The sequence below is a fragment of the Saccopteryx leptura genome, chromosome 4 (assembly GCF_036850995.1).
Source record: "Saccopteryx leptura isolate mSacLep1 chromosome 4, mSacLep1_pri_phased_curated, whole genome shotgun sequence".
In the NCBI taxonomy this organism is placed as follows: Eukaryota; Metazoa; Chordata; class Mammalia; order Chiroptera; family Emballonuridae; genus Saccopteryx; species Saccopteryx leptura.
Window position 1 is genome coordinate 106,835,494 of NC_089506.1, and position 13,256 is coordinate 106,848,749.

At 44.5% G+C, this 13,256-nt stretch overlaps 1 protein-coding gene across 2 annotated transcripts in view; it reads left to right on the forward strand.

Moving 5' to 3' along the window:
* The first annotated feature begins 323 nt into the window (after positions 1-323).
* Positions 324-13,256, forward strand: part of FAM124A (family with sequence similarity 124 member A) — a 73,597-nt gene continuing 60,664 nt past the window's right edge. For both annotated transcript variants that reach the window (XM_066380931.1, XM_066380933.1), the window contains exon 1: positions 324-541. In XM_066380931.1, coding sequence (XP_066237028.1) covers positions 477-541 — 65 coding nt within the window. In that variant the 5' untranslated portion in view covers positions 324-476. The remainder of the gene's footprint in view (positions 542-13,256) is intronic.

A 13,256-nucleotide genomic window follows, 5' to 3' on the forward strand; every position in this document is an offset into this window, starting at 1 on the left:
CCTCGCGCGCACACGCTCACACACTGTGCACACACCTCGCGCGCACACGCTCACACACTGTGCACACACCCTCGCGCGCGCACGCTCACACACTGTGCACACACCCTCGCGCGCGCACGCTCACACACTGTGCACACACCCTCGCGCGCGCACGCTCACACACTGTGCACACACCTCGCGCGCACACGCTCACACACTGTGCACACACCCTCGCGCGCACACGCTCACACGCCGGGAGGCGAGGGGCGGGGGCGAGGGCGGGCGGGAGCGGCCTCGGGGCCCGGCCCGCGTGGCCAGGAGAGGGCGCGGTGCCGGGGATCACCGGCGGCACCGGAGTTGTTGGCTGGAGCCGGGACGCGAGACACTGGCAGCGGCCCCGCCGGCTCCGGCTGCACGGGGCTAGGCTAGGCGGCCCGGAGGGAGCGCGCTCCGGGTCACGGCGGCGCCCGCAAGTGGAGCGCTGCGGGGCCCGCGCCATGGATCCCAAGGCGGGCGGCTGCGAGGAGGATGACTGTGTGGACTCGGGCGCCGAGACCGGAGGGTGAGCCGGGCTGAGCGGTGGGAGGGTGGGCGGGAGGGGTACTCTCCGAGTTGTGCGGGGCTCCGCTCTCGCCTGGGACCCCCACGGTGGATCCGGAGCCTCTAAGGCTAAACGAGGGGGCCGGGGCTGCCAGTCCCAACCGCTCCCCCCCCCTACCCCCAGGAAGCCGGAGGGGCTGTAGCGACACCGCTCCCTTCCAGGCGGGCCCTGAGGACAGAATTGCCTCCACCGCAGCCCGGTGCAGGACGGGGCCATCCCCGAGGTGGCGGGGGGGGGGGGGGGGAGTGGAAAGACTCAAGGTTCAGAGTGCCCCCCACGCCAGCCCCTCCTGCCCTCCGTTATTGCTAAGATTATGTGGAGTGCCAGGCAAATGCAGTGTCCCCCTGAGATCAGCATTACACAAGAGATGCTCTTGCACCTGTTTCGACTTTCCATGAGGACTTTCTTCTTGTGGCTCCGGAGCCCCCTGGAGTCCAGGATGGGGCTTCCGGGATGAGGATGAAAGGGTAGGATACCAGACACCTAAAAGTCTTTCGGAAGTCATCTAAGAAGATGGCATTTTTAATTGTACGGCTTTACTGTACTTGCTGACTCCTCTACACTCCTCTACTCTCCCTTCCTCACCTCTGTGAGCATCTGTCCCACCTGGAACCGTTTGCCTTGGGTACAGGTGGGATGAAGACATAATTTAAAGAAATGTCCTCTTCACTTCAACAGACTCAGTTACCCCAAACCACTGAAGACTAATTAGTTCTCTCCAAACATAACCTGTTTCCTGAATGCCTTTTAGGAGATTCAAGTCATTGTAAAGGCTTCTACCCAGCCCCTATCTCTGGAGGATTTCCCTGTGCAGAGTCAGCACCACGTCCAGGATGTATCCAGGATGTGGGTACTGACCCGGAAGGAAAGGGTGTCTTTTCCTATCTGTAGTAATCCTGGAGGAGGGCTGGAGCTAGTCAGACAGAAATACTTGATCCTGAAGGTTGGGGAGGTCTAGATAAATTTCAAGGGTTGGCAACCAGATGAGAACGGGAAGAATCCAAGCCCAGAATGGACCCAGGGTTCTGACAGGACCTAGAGCAGGGGTCCCCAAACTACGGCCTGCGGGCCACATGCAGCCCCCTGAGGCCATTTATCCGGCCCCCCGCTGCACTTCCGGAAGGGGCACCTCCTTCATTGGTGGTCAATGAAAAGAGCACATTGACCATCTCATTAGCCAAAAGCAGGCCCATAGTTCCCATTGAAATACTGGTCAGTTTCTTGATTTAAATTTACTTATTTTTTATTTTAAATATTGTATTTGTTCCCGTTTTGTTTTTTTACTTTAAAATAAGATATGTGCAGTGTGCATAGGGATTTGTTCATAGTTTTTTTTATAGTCCGGCCCTCCAACGGTCTGAGGGACAGTGAACTGGCCCCTGTGTAAATAGTTTGGGGACCCCTGACGTAGAGAAAGGCTCCCTGCTCAGCCCCTCCAGCCCTCCCGGCCTCACCCTTCTTTGCAGCCTCCACTGCCAGTGCTAGCCCAAATCTGGGACATTATTCCTGGAAGCATTTACACTGCAGTGATCTTTCCCTGTTATCCAAACTTGTCATCCATGGTTTACTACAGAACCCAATGACATTCTAGTGGAGTAACCTATTCCAAAAACTGAACTCCCTTGCTTTTCCCTACACTTTGTATAAGTGGCATTTATCAATTTTAATTGAAGATCCTTGAATTTTTCTCCCCTCCTCCCTCTAGTTTCATGGACCATGAATAGAAGAAAGCAAGCAAAATTAACCAGCTCATTTTCCACTGGATTAAATAAAGCACTGACTAGTCTTTGTTTTCAATTTGCAAAGTTCACCTAACACAAATATTTTTTTTCCAAAGGCTTTCTCTTGAAGAAGTGGGTGGAGAGGGTCAGCGATTCCTCTCCACCCACTTGACATCACTCTGGGATCCCAACAAGCAGCATGACAGCTGCCGTGGTGCCTGGGAGGGGCTTGCTGAACATACCCTACTGTTTCCTGCCTGTCACAAAAGTGCGCCATTTTAACAGGACAGAATTGTTTAAAGAATTCTTATGGCCTCAGTAGCAGCCTTAAAGATACAGGAAAAGTGTCCAGCATTTAAATAAAATAGTTTCTGTGTATGCTTATTAGTCTAGTATTTGCCACATATTCACATACCCCTTGAAGTTTAGGTTTAGTTATCAAAAAGCTGTTCATAGTTTCCTGCTTTTCCAGAGCTTGCCCTGTTACCCTATCTAGCTTTCATATAGTCACTTGTTGAGATTGTGTGTAAAAAGCAGAGAAAGCACTCAATACATGTTTGCTCTCAGCATTTTTAAAACAAAAATATGATTGTGTCTCTCATTCAAACTTTTAGTGGCTCTGTCATAAACAAAAGGCAAAGAACTCAGCAGGCCTATAAGCCCCAATGTTATGGGCTTCCTCTCTCTTTGGCCTTATTTCTTGGCAGGTCTACCCTTGTATCCCACATCTAGCCACATCTGCAGGGTGTTTCCAAATCCTTGCCTTTGTCAAGCTGCCCTCTTTGCCAGCCATGCCCTTTTTCCCTGGCATACCTGTCCACCAGATGAAACTCTACTCTTCTTTTCAGGTTCAGTTCAAGTGATGCATTTGCTAAGCCAAGGATCCTTAAGTTGGGGTCCATGAATTCAAGTTGTATGCAAAATGATGTCATTTGTGAATTTTTATGAGAAGAGACTGATATTTCATCAGATTCTCAGTGTAGCCTGTGATCCCCTCCAAATCAAGTATGGGCAGGGTGGAGAAGTTTCATTTCCAACATGTTGCATTTATGCTATTGGGAGACGTCCAAGTAGAGATGATGAGCCAGGGAGTGATGCCGTCTATCTGGAGCTCAGAGACAAGGTCTGCATGGCGATACTGCGTTAGGGAACTGTCAGCCTAAAAACAGCAATTGAAGCTATAAGAGTAGATTAAATCGACTAGAGGCATTTACCCTGTGCCAGGGACTGTTCTGAGCCTTCATGTAGTTCATTAACTCATCTAATCCTTCCAACAACTTTGTGAAGCACGTACTATTTAAGCCCAGCCGTAAGTAACTACAACATTTAAGTGTCAGGAAAAGGAGGATGAGATGATAAAGGAGCCTAAAAAAAAAGTATACATGAGATTTAAAAAAAAAAAAAAAGGAAGAATGTGGAACAGAAAGAACCCTAAGGAAGAAAGGGAACAGAGATTAACTGCTACTGAGAAACCAAATAAGGAGTGTGAAGTTTGGTCTTTTTAAGTGGAGATAACGGCCCTGGATGGTTAGCTCAGTCGGTTAAGAGCAATGTCTGGAACAACAAGGTTACTGGTTCGATCTCTGGTCAGGGCACACCTGGGAAGCAACCAAAAAATGAACAACTGAGTGGAGCAACAAACGCTTCGCTTCCCCCTCCCCTGTCTCTCCAGTCCCCTCTCTGTTTCTCTAAAAATCAATAAAAATGAAGCCCTGGCCATTGGTTGGTTGGGATGACATCCCAAAGTATGAAGGTTGCAAGTTTGATTCCCCAGTCAGAGCACATTCCGAAACAGCTTGATGTTCCTGTCTCTCTCCCTGCTTCTCTCAAAAATAAAATAGGAAAGAAAAGAAAAGAAATGGAGATAATTAAGGGAAGTTGACAGTGGAGTGGTGAGCTGGAAGCCAGGGCAGTGGAGGGTGAGGAAGAGATGCTAGCTGGAGCCCTTTGTCTGGGAGAGGGGAAGGGTGAGGAGATGCAGGAGCTGGGTGGAGAGTGGCTGAGGGGAGGATCTCCTAAACACGGCAATCCACACGCACAGAAAGGGAAAGGAGAAAGATATCCTCATGGTCTGTAAGATCTGCTGTATGAAACAGTGGATGCAGGTGGACTCAGACCACCTGTATAGATGGATTGGCTTTGGACAGGAGGAAGGACTGCTCCCCTCTTACAACTAGCAGGAGGGAGGAAGGGAATTTGGGTTTCCATTTGGTGAAAATACAGCCCTCCTTCCCCAAGAGAATGGAGAGTTGCTGATTATACATCCTTTCAGCATTATGGTTAAAGACATGATTCCAGCCTGACCTATGGTGGCTCAGTGGATAAAGCATCAACCTGTAACACTGAGGTCGCCAGTTTGAAACCCTAGGCTTGCCTGGTGTTGGTCAAATAAGTTTGTAAATATGATATATAGATTTGCTTGCTTATAGTTTGCATTGGGTGTGGGGGACAGGCTGTAAGCAGGCAGGATTGTTATACCCTAAGGCTTAGTTTTAAGGCTAAGCCTTTCCCACCCTAAATGACTTTGTATCAGAGACTACCTTGTTTGTATATTGGATTAAAGGTTTTGATTTCTACACTATAAAATGGGGCAGACCAGGAGCTTGCTCTCTCTTGGTTCCTGAGATTAGCATTAGAGAGGAGAGCAGAGAAAGGCCACATGGAGGAGAGGAGAAGCAGCCAAGATGGCAGAGTGCTGAAGGAGAAGCCAGTTTGTGCAGAGAGAAGGAGATGGGGAACAAAGGTGAATAAGGCTGGTGAGGTACAAACCTTTGATTCTAGGAAACTTGGATAAGTCAGTGGCTTTGGGAGTCCTGAATGGAAAGGGAAACGTTTTCCCATTGTGTGTATTTCTTGCCCACTGGGTGCAAGTTAGGATTAAAGCTAATGGCCCACCAGTTCTTGGCTCTGTTGTTTCATTACTATCTGTCCGAATCAAATAAATGCAAACCTGCATGGGCCAAGCGGCTGTGATGGTGCCTGTGGCTACTGGTCAAGGCACATATGGGAGTTAATGTTTCCTGCTGCTCCCCTTTCTCTTTCTTTCTTTCTTTCTCTCCCTCCCTCCCTCCCTCCCTCCCTCCCTCTCTCTCTCTCTCTCTCTCTCTCTCTTTCTCTCTTTCTCTCTTTCTCTCTTTCTCTCCTGTATCACTAAAAATGAATAAATAAAATCTAAAAAAATTAAAGAAAAAGAAAACAATATAACTTCAAAAAATGTAAAAAAAAGAAAAGAGACATAGTTCCAAGAAACTTTGTGGGTCCCACTGCCGATGCATAGATTGTGCTGATCACTTTGAAAGTTACAATCAAAAGAGCCAGTCTGGCTTCTCCACTTAAAAATTGTGGCACCTTGAGCAAATTACTTAACCTTTCTCTGCCCTCAGTTTTCTCAGAAAAATGGGAATGACAATAATAGCACCCATCTTCCCGGTGTCACTAGACCAGTTCTGAGCGGTGGTGGCCCTGCGCTGGCACGGTCTGGGTTCTCCACATTTTTAACTTGTACAAGAAAGATTTCAAGAACCAGCTGAAGTAAGAGCAAAAGCAAGTTTTATTTAGTCAGAGAAAAAGAAAGGCCAGGGTATGGGTACCCCTATATAAGAAGTGAAAGTATGCGTCTGAGTGGACCCTGAGCAACTAACTCATGAGTGAGTTGCATACGTGGTCAGTTAGTTCTTGGGATTTTATGTGTTTTCAGTTTCTGAATATTTTGGCACCAAATTCTATCTTCACCTCCCGGTTTGGGATGGGGGGGGGGGGTGTCTTGTCCCTAATATGGTCTGTTTAGGAAGTGTCATGGCGTCTGTGCTCCTCAGTCATCTTCTCCTTGTGGTGTCCTCGTTTTCATTATACTGGTGGTATAATGAGCTTCGGGGTGGATCTCTGGCCACTTTTTCCTCCATCTTGGATCGATCCGGTTTTAGCCAGTTCTTGTTGTTGTTGACTTCTGTGCCCATAGCAGGGGTTTCCTGACATAAACTTTCCCTTTGATCATGTGTGGAGGTGGGGTCTCTGGTGAGAGGCCCTAGCAGTTGACCCGCCTGACATGTCCACTCCTACTTTCTTATTCCACTTGTCGGGATTTTCCCTAACTTCTTTCTAGCCTGCCTCACTGGGATGGTTGTGAGGATTAAATTAGTATGGAACAGTAATTGATTAACCTGTGGAACAGTGCCGGGCATGAGTAAACTTTCAGTGCATCATTATTTTTCATCATATTATCAATATTGTTATAAAAAATTATCCAAATGATAAACTGAGAATTTCATATAATAAAAATGTATATTTCCAATTACATTCAAGACTGTATGTTCTTTTTACTCAGCACAGTAGATGCTTTGATGCTTTTCAATGCCTTAAGCCCGTGATGGCAAACCTTTTTATAAAAACCGCCCGTTTTTGCAGTGCTCCTTAATCTGGTCCCTTCTGCCCACTAGTGGGTGTTCTATATTTCATGGTGGGTGGTACCGGAGCAACCAAACAGTGCCGCGATTGGCCCACCGTTAAAGTTGGAAGGCCCACTATTGGGCAGGAGGGACCAGGTTGACCAGCACTGCAAAAGTGGGCGGTTTTTATAAAAAGGTTCGCCATCACGGCCTTAAGCGATATGATCATTCAGAACATCTGAGAATATAGGACCATACTTCAGCATTACGATTACTATTATCTTACAGATGAAGAAATGGAGGTTTGGATGATACCTAATTATGGTGAAGGAGGACAAATTTTTCTCCATTCCAAAATATGGCTGTGAAATACTGATTATTTTAGGCTGTTTAATTTTAAGAAACAGCAGACAGGGGAGAAGCTCTGAAAACCAAACAGAAGTTACCCTTTGTATTACATTTGTACGAGTGTCTTCCTCACTGTATCAGGTCTGCTACACTCTCAGTGGAGAAGGCCTGGACTTCAATCTGCATAACAACCTTATTCCTGTTTGCTGTGCTCTCCCTGCTAACCTTCCATAACTCACTCTCCACCCTCAACATCTTTTGTCTTGACTGAAGGTGGTGGCTTCTGCCATTTTGGCTACTTGGTTTTCCTGGGTCTCTGCCATGTATACAAGAGATAATTCATGTTACTACACTTTGATTTGTCTCTTTTCTGCTAATCTGTCTCAGGTTGATCTGGTTATCTGACCAGCCATAAGAACCTAGAAGGGGAGAGTGGCCTAAATTGGAGCATGAGTCTCTGTTGCACTTCCCACCTAGTGAAGTTGCCTCTCAAGAAGCCATTTGATCTGGAATTAATTCTTGTTTTTTGCTCAGACATTTTCCTTTACTCAAAATGCCAACTTTGCCATCTGACCCACGAAATAGAGGCCAAAACTAAAAGCAAACTAGTATTCTTCGGTGGTGATTGATGTCATTTTGAAAGTCCCATTTTCCACTTGAAAGTAAGCCTTATGCCTCTGTGCACTTCTTTTGGAAAGAAACTGGCAAGTCAGCTACTGATGGTGGTAAACTATCTTAAGAAACAAAATCCTTGCCTGACCTGTGGTGGCGCAATGGATAGAGCCACGACCTGGAATGCTGAAGTTGCCAGTTTGAAACCCCAGGCTTACCCAGTCAAGGCACACATAAAGCACACTTTAAGGCACACTTTAAGCAACATATAATTGCTTAAAGTAAAGCAACTATAAGCTTACACTCTCTCTCCCTCACTCCCTCCCTCGTGCTCTAAAATCAATAAATAAAGTCTTTAAAAACTAAAGAAATCTCTTAATAGAGGGACAGGCGATGTGTAAACCCAAATAAAAGACATAGAGTAAGTAAGACAATGATTTATAACGGGCATTTCATTAGTGATGTCTGCCAGATTTGACCTGTAAGACCCTCTTTCAAATATGACTTTACTTGATGGATTATTTTCATTCAAAAGTTTGGCCTGGCTTGAAGAGATGTTCACTTCAGAGTCAGCTGTCCCTGAGCTTCTGAAAACATGGTCTGTTGATGAAAAAATATCCAGCCTTAGAAAAGGCTTATAAAGAGTTTATTTGACTCAACTGATGACAGTTGCCAGGAAGCAAACTCTCAGTGGATTGAAGCAATGCTCAGGAGAATGGCAGTTTTACAGCTTATTTTATACATTAGAATGAAAGGTGGAGATGTAAGGAAGGTGACATGAAGTCCAGTGGAGGCAGATTAGGGAGGCTGGAGAAAGTAAAGCAGGGATATCTCTGGGATTGACAAAAAGCAAAATGGAGAGACACATACTAACTACATTGGGGGGGGACAGGATAGTTAGCATTACGGCACATAGATAATGTATGTGGGAGCATGATAACAGTGTGGCCTTTGCTGGTGAGTATCCCTTCAAGAGGTCTGCAAAAGGAAATCACTGTGACATTTATTTATTTTTTTATTTAGAACTTAAATGTAATGGTAACATTGATCAAGAAGAGTACATAGGTTTCAGGTGAACATCTCTATAGCATTTGAACTATTGATTGTGTTGTATGCCCATCACTCAAAGTCGAATCCTTTTTCATCCCCATATATTTGTCCCTACTTCCCTCCCCCTCTCCCCTTTCTACCTGGTAACCACTTCACTTTTATCTATGTCCATAAGTCTCAGTTTTATATCCCACCTATGTGTGAAATCATATAGTTCTTAGCTTTCTCTGATTTACTTCTTTCACTTAGTATAATATTCTCTGACATTGTAGAGGTGTGTTATCTTAGATGCGCAAAGACAATAGACAATTTCAAAGGTAAGGATTGATCTTTGTTAGGGAAACAACAGGCCTAGGACATGACTACCCATCATGACCCGCTTTTAGTTAGGAATTTTTATGTTCAGCTTGTCCTGTGTGGTTACTTATCCTGTTCGGTCTCTGAGTTTGTAAGGCCTGCCATGCAGGCCTCCCTCCCCTGAGTTTGTCAGGTTTGGCTTGTGGCTCCTTTTTTATCCATAGGTCATACCATGCCCTTTATCTTTGGGTGACCTCCTACTGATACTGGAATTGAAGAGGTCACAAACAATTTGTGAGTCTAGAGTTTGTAAACAGGTGGATGGGAAGCAATAGGAGGAGTACATTCTAAAATGGGACAGGTTTAGAGAAGATAAAAGGAGAGATCTTGTATAGAAGACAAGCTAAGCTAGTTACCTCTAAGTTACTATGGAATCCAATGCAATGGAGTGAGTTAACTGGTGAGGTCCATGATGCATTGAGCTGATGTTTTACAGAAAAGTCGAGATCAATTTTACTGAAATGCAGAAATCAATTCTTATGCCAAGATTTTCTTGGAATAGAGAATTTAGGAAGGTATTCATTATATACATATAGTTGCTGAAACTGTCTCTCATTTTTTTTAGGCGGGGGTAGGCAGACAGGAAGGGAGAGAGATGAGAAGCATCAAGTCTTTGTTGTGGCACTTTAGTTGTTCATTGATTTCTTTCTCACATATACCTTGACCAAGGGGCTCCTGCTGAGCCATTGACCCATTGTTCAAGCCAGTGACCATGGGCTCAAGCCAGCAATCTTGGGCTTCAAACCAGTGACCTTTGGGTTCAAGCTAGCAACCATGGAATCAGGTCTATGATCCCATGCTCAAGCCAGTGACCCCGTTCTCAAGCTGGTGAGCCTGCACTCAAGCTGGTGATCTTGGCATTTTGAACCTGGGTCCTCAGCATCCCAGAACGATGCTCTATCCACTGCACCACCACCTGTCAGGCTGCTGAAACTGTCTTAAGCGCAGATCCTTTTATATATGATACCTATATCTAATTATAATTACAATATAGTCAAAGGACTGCATTCTCACTTTCTGTTGATTTTTGGCACAGATACTAAATAAATGTAACATTTCACTCTGTGTGTCAGTTGTATGAAAATATATAATCCTTGTATTATTCTGCTCATCACTATTATGTGTTTTCATCCTAAAATTCATGAATTTACCTTTCATGCTTTATTCTGGCAGAGTTGAAGGTCTTACGCAAAGCCAGCTGGGTAAGCTCTTAGAATTTACTCATAAGCAGATTTTCTCATAAACAGATTCCCAAGCCTGACCTGTGGTGGCGCAGTGGATAAAAGTGTTGACCTGGAATGCTTAGGTCGCTAGTTCGAAACCCTGGGCTTGCCAGGTCCAGGCACATATGGGAGTTGATGCTTCCTGCTCCTCTCCCCCTTCTCTTTCTCTCTCTCTCTCTCTCTCTCTCTCTCTCTCTCTCTCTCCTCGTTAAAATAAATAAATTGTTTTTAAAAAACCAGATTCCCAAGATAGGTACTGTAAGGTCAGTGGATAATGAGGCATGGTCATGTGGGAAACTCAGATCCACCCACTTTGGCTAGGACCACCCACAATCAAGCCCGCCAAAGGAAGCTTCCCAGGAACCATTTGGAAAGAAGCGATCGTCCGCCAGCCAGTGAAATTTCACCAGTCATAGTAGCTCCACTTCTCTAGAGGGACCCTTTAAATATCTCCCACGCGGTTTAATCCGTGCAACTTCCCTGACCTCCATTTCTTCTTCATCTTTCTTTCTTCGGGGCCAGGGAACCTTGCTGGGCGGGATGTGCGCTCTGTACTCAATAAAGCCGTTTACTTATTTCACACTTTGCGGTTTCGGCCCTCTTCCTTCCTTCTCGGCAGGGAAAAATACCTTACAGGTACCTTATTGCTGTTCTCTCCTCCTCTAAAAAAACAGAAGTACATAATCCTCCAGAGATTGAAATGGTTTGAACCTACTCAGTATGCACAAACTTGTTTTAAACTTTAAGTTTGTCTTCCACTGGCAGTGTTTCCCGTAAATAACTTGTGAGGGTTACTTGGACTTTATTTTAAGAGCTATAAACGGTTTATACCTTGACTCAGTCCCTGCTCCCCCTCATGATATTTTTTCTAAGGAAAAGAAAATGAGTGTCAAGCTATATGTATAAATATCTCATCGCCGCGTGCTTTGCAGAAGTGAACAATCAGGAACAGTCATATAGCCAACAAAAGGGAAATGGTTGAGTAAATTATAGTAAATCACTTTATCTAAAATTATACTTACGGGATCTATGCTGCAACATGTTATGATAGTGTTTAGTGAAAAGAGCAATTTAAAATTGTATCTCCATCATTATGGCAACTGTGTACAAATTTCATGAACAGGATCAGAGGCTGGAAAGCAATGAGAAAGTTTAGGTGACTTTCAGTTGATTTCTGTTTTGATGGTAGACAGAGATGGAAGATGAGGTGCTAGATAGATGAGATTGCAGAGCTGGGCAGGGGCCATTGGTCATGGAAAGAGGGGTTTATGCTGTATAATATCAAACGGAAACTTCGGAGAGAGACATGATCAGATTTGTACTTTGCAGAGTTTGGCTGCCGTAATGGGAAGGGAATTGGAGCAGGGTGAGAGTGACAATCGAGAGACTGACCAGTTAGCAAACCTGACCTGGGCAGTGACTTGACTTTAGTCAGGAGAAATAGAGAGAGAGTCCTGGCAGGGACATGAGTTATGCTAGCACCTGTCCTAAAATACTACTGTTGCACTTTAAGATTCTTGAAATATACTCAAATGTAAATTTCATTCAAAGTACATTTCCATCTGGATAAAGATCTTTAAAATGTATGGATATGTGAGACCCATCTGCCTCAGGAGTATTTGGAAAATCCCAGCTGAAAATACCGACACATTTTAAGAAGGTAAATAGCCCTATCCACATTCATATTGAACGCTTTATTTGAATTGTCATGAAATTTCTTTAAAGTCTGGCTGTCTTTAGATGATCGTATTGTAATGGAATCGTTTTTGCTATTGCATCTACCACAGTGGATGTTTGTTGTGCATCATTATATTTATACAGTGTTATGTTTCTCAGTAGTGTCCTAAAGTTTATTCATGTCCTGCCTGATTCCAGAAAACAGGCAGTGCACCAACACTTGGGTTACAGATACTGGGTTTCAGAATGTCCTTGATCCTTGACTCTCTCTTTTGTTTCCCTTAGTCAGTGTGTCGCCGTGCCCTAGCTGATTTCCTCTACCTTCGAATTTCTTCTTTGCCACTGCCCTGCAAGCACAGTGCGAGTATCATGTCTCGCTTCCTATTCTCCTTACATATAATACCACTTTAGTTTCCTATTCAGGAACAGAAAAAATTGGATTAGATGTAAGAGAAGGCAGTTGGTAATACAGAAAGGGATATGCAAATGTTAGTAGTTCGTTATTCTTCCCAGTTTTAGAATTCAGAGATACTATGACTACTCAAGTATTTCATTTGAAAAGAAAAAACCACATGCTGTTTTTCTCTCATTTTCTTCCTCTACCAGTGCATCATTTTGTGTGTGAGAGATGTAGGTTATTTTAACTACTAAGAGGCATGCTTTTTATGGTTTTTAAAAGAAGTTTTGCATGTTCTGTGTTGTTGTTTTTTTAATGTGCTAAGAAACTCAGTGAAAATTGGATGATTCAAGAAAGGTACTATGACACTAATAAATAAAAGGAGTGCAAATCTATAAAATTAAACATAATTAACTGCTTAATTTGCATAACTATGTCCCCTAACTACCACCTTAGCCTGAGAGATTAATTTTCTACTGAGAACAACTGTGGGACACTGTGGGGAGAAAACTAATAGCTTCTCTACCAATAAGTTGCTGGAGAGGGAAGGTTTACCAGCTACACAAGTAGGGCAGAAGCTTTGTGGAGATGAAGCAGACAGATCCTTGGCCAGATGCCCATTTGCACACAGGTTGAATGCCAGCAGCTGATTTCTTAGAAACTGATGGCTAATTTCACCTTGGCCCTAACCCTGCCTTTTCTCTTTCCCACTCACAGCCTACATCCTGTTCTTCTACTGTCCAGCAGGATTTGTTCTTAGAACTGAAAAGCCACCTATGATATGCCTTTGTGTTTTCTGATGGCTGGCCAAACCTTGAATGTAGAAGCCCACACAGTCAGGGTCCCCATTCACACTCCCTAGGGTTCACCCCTCCTATGCAAGGAAACATTTGCCCATGGTGTGGT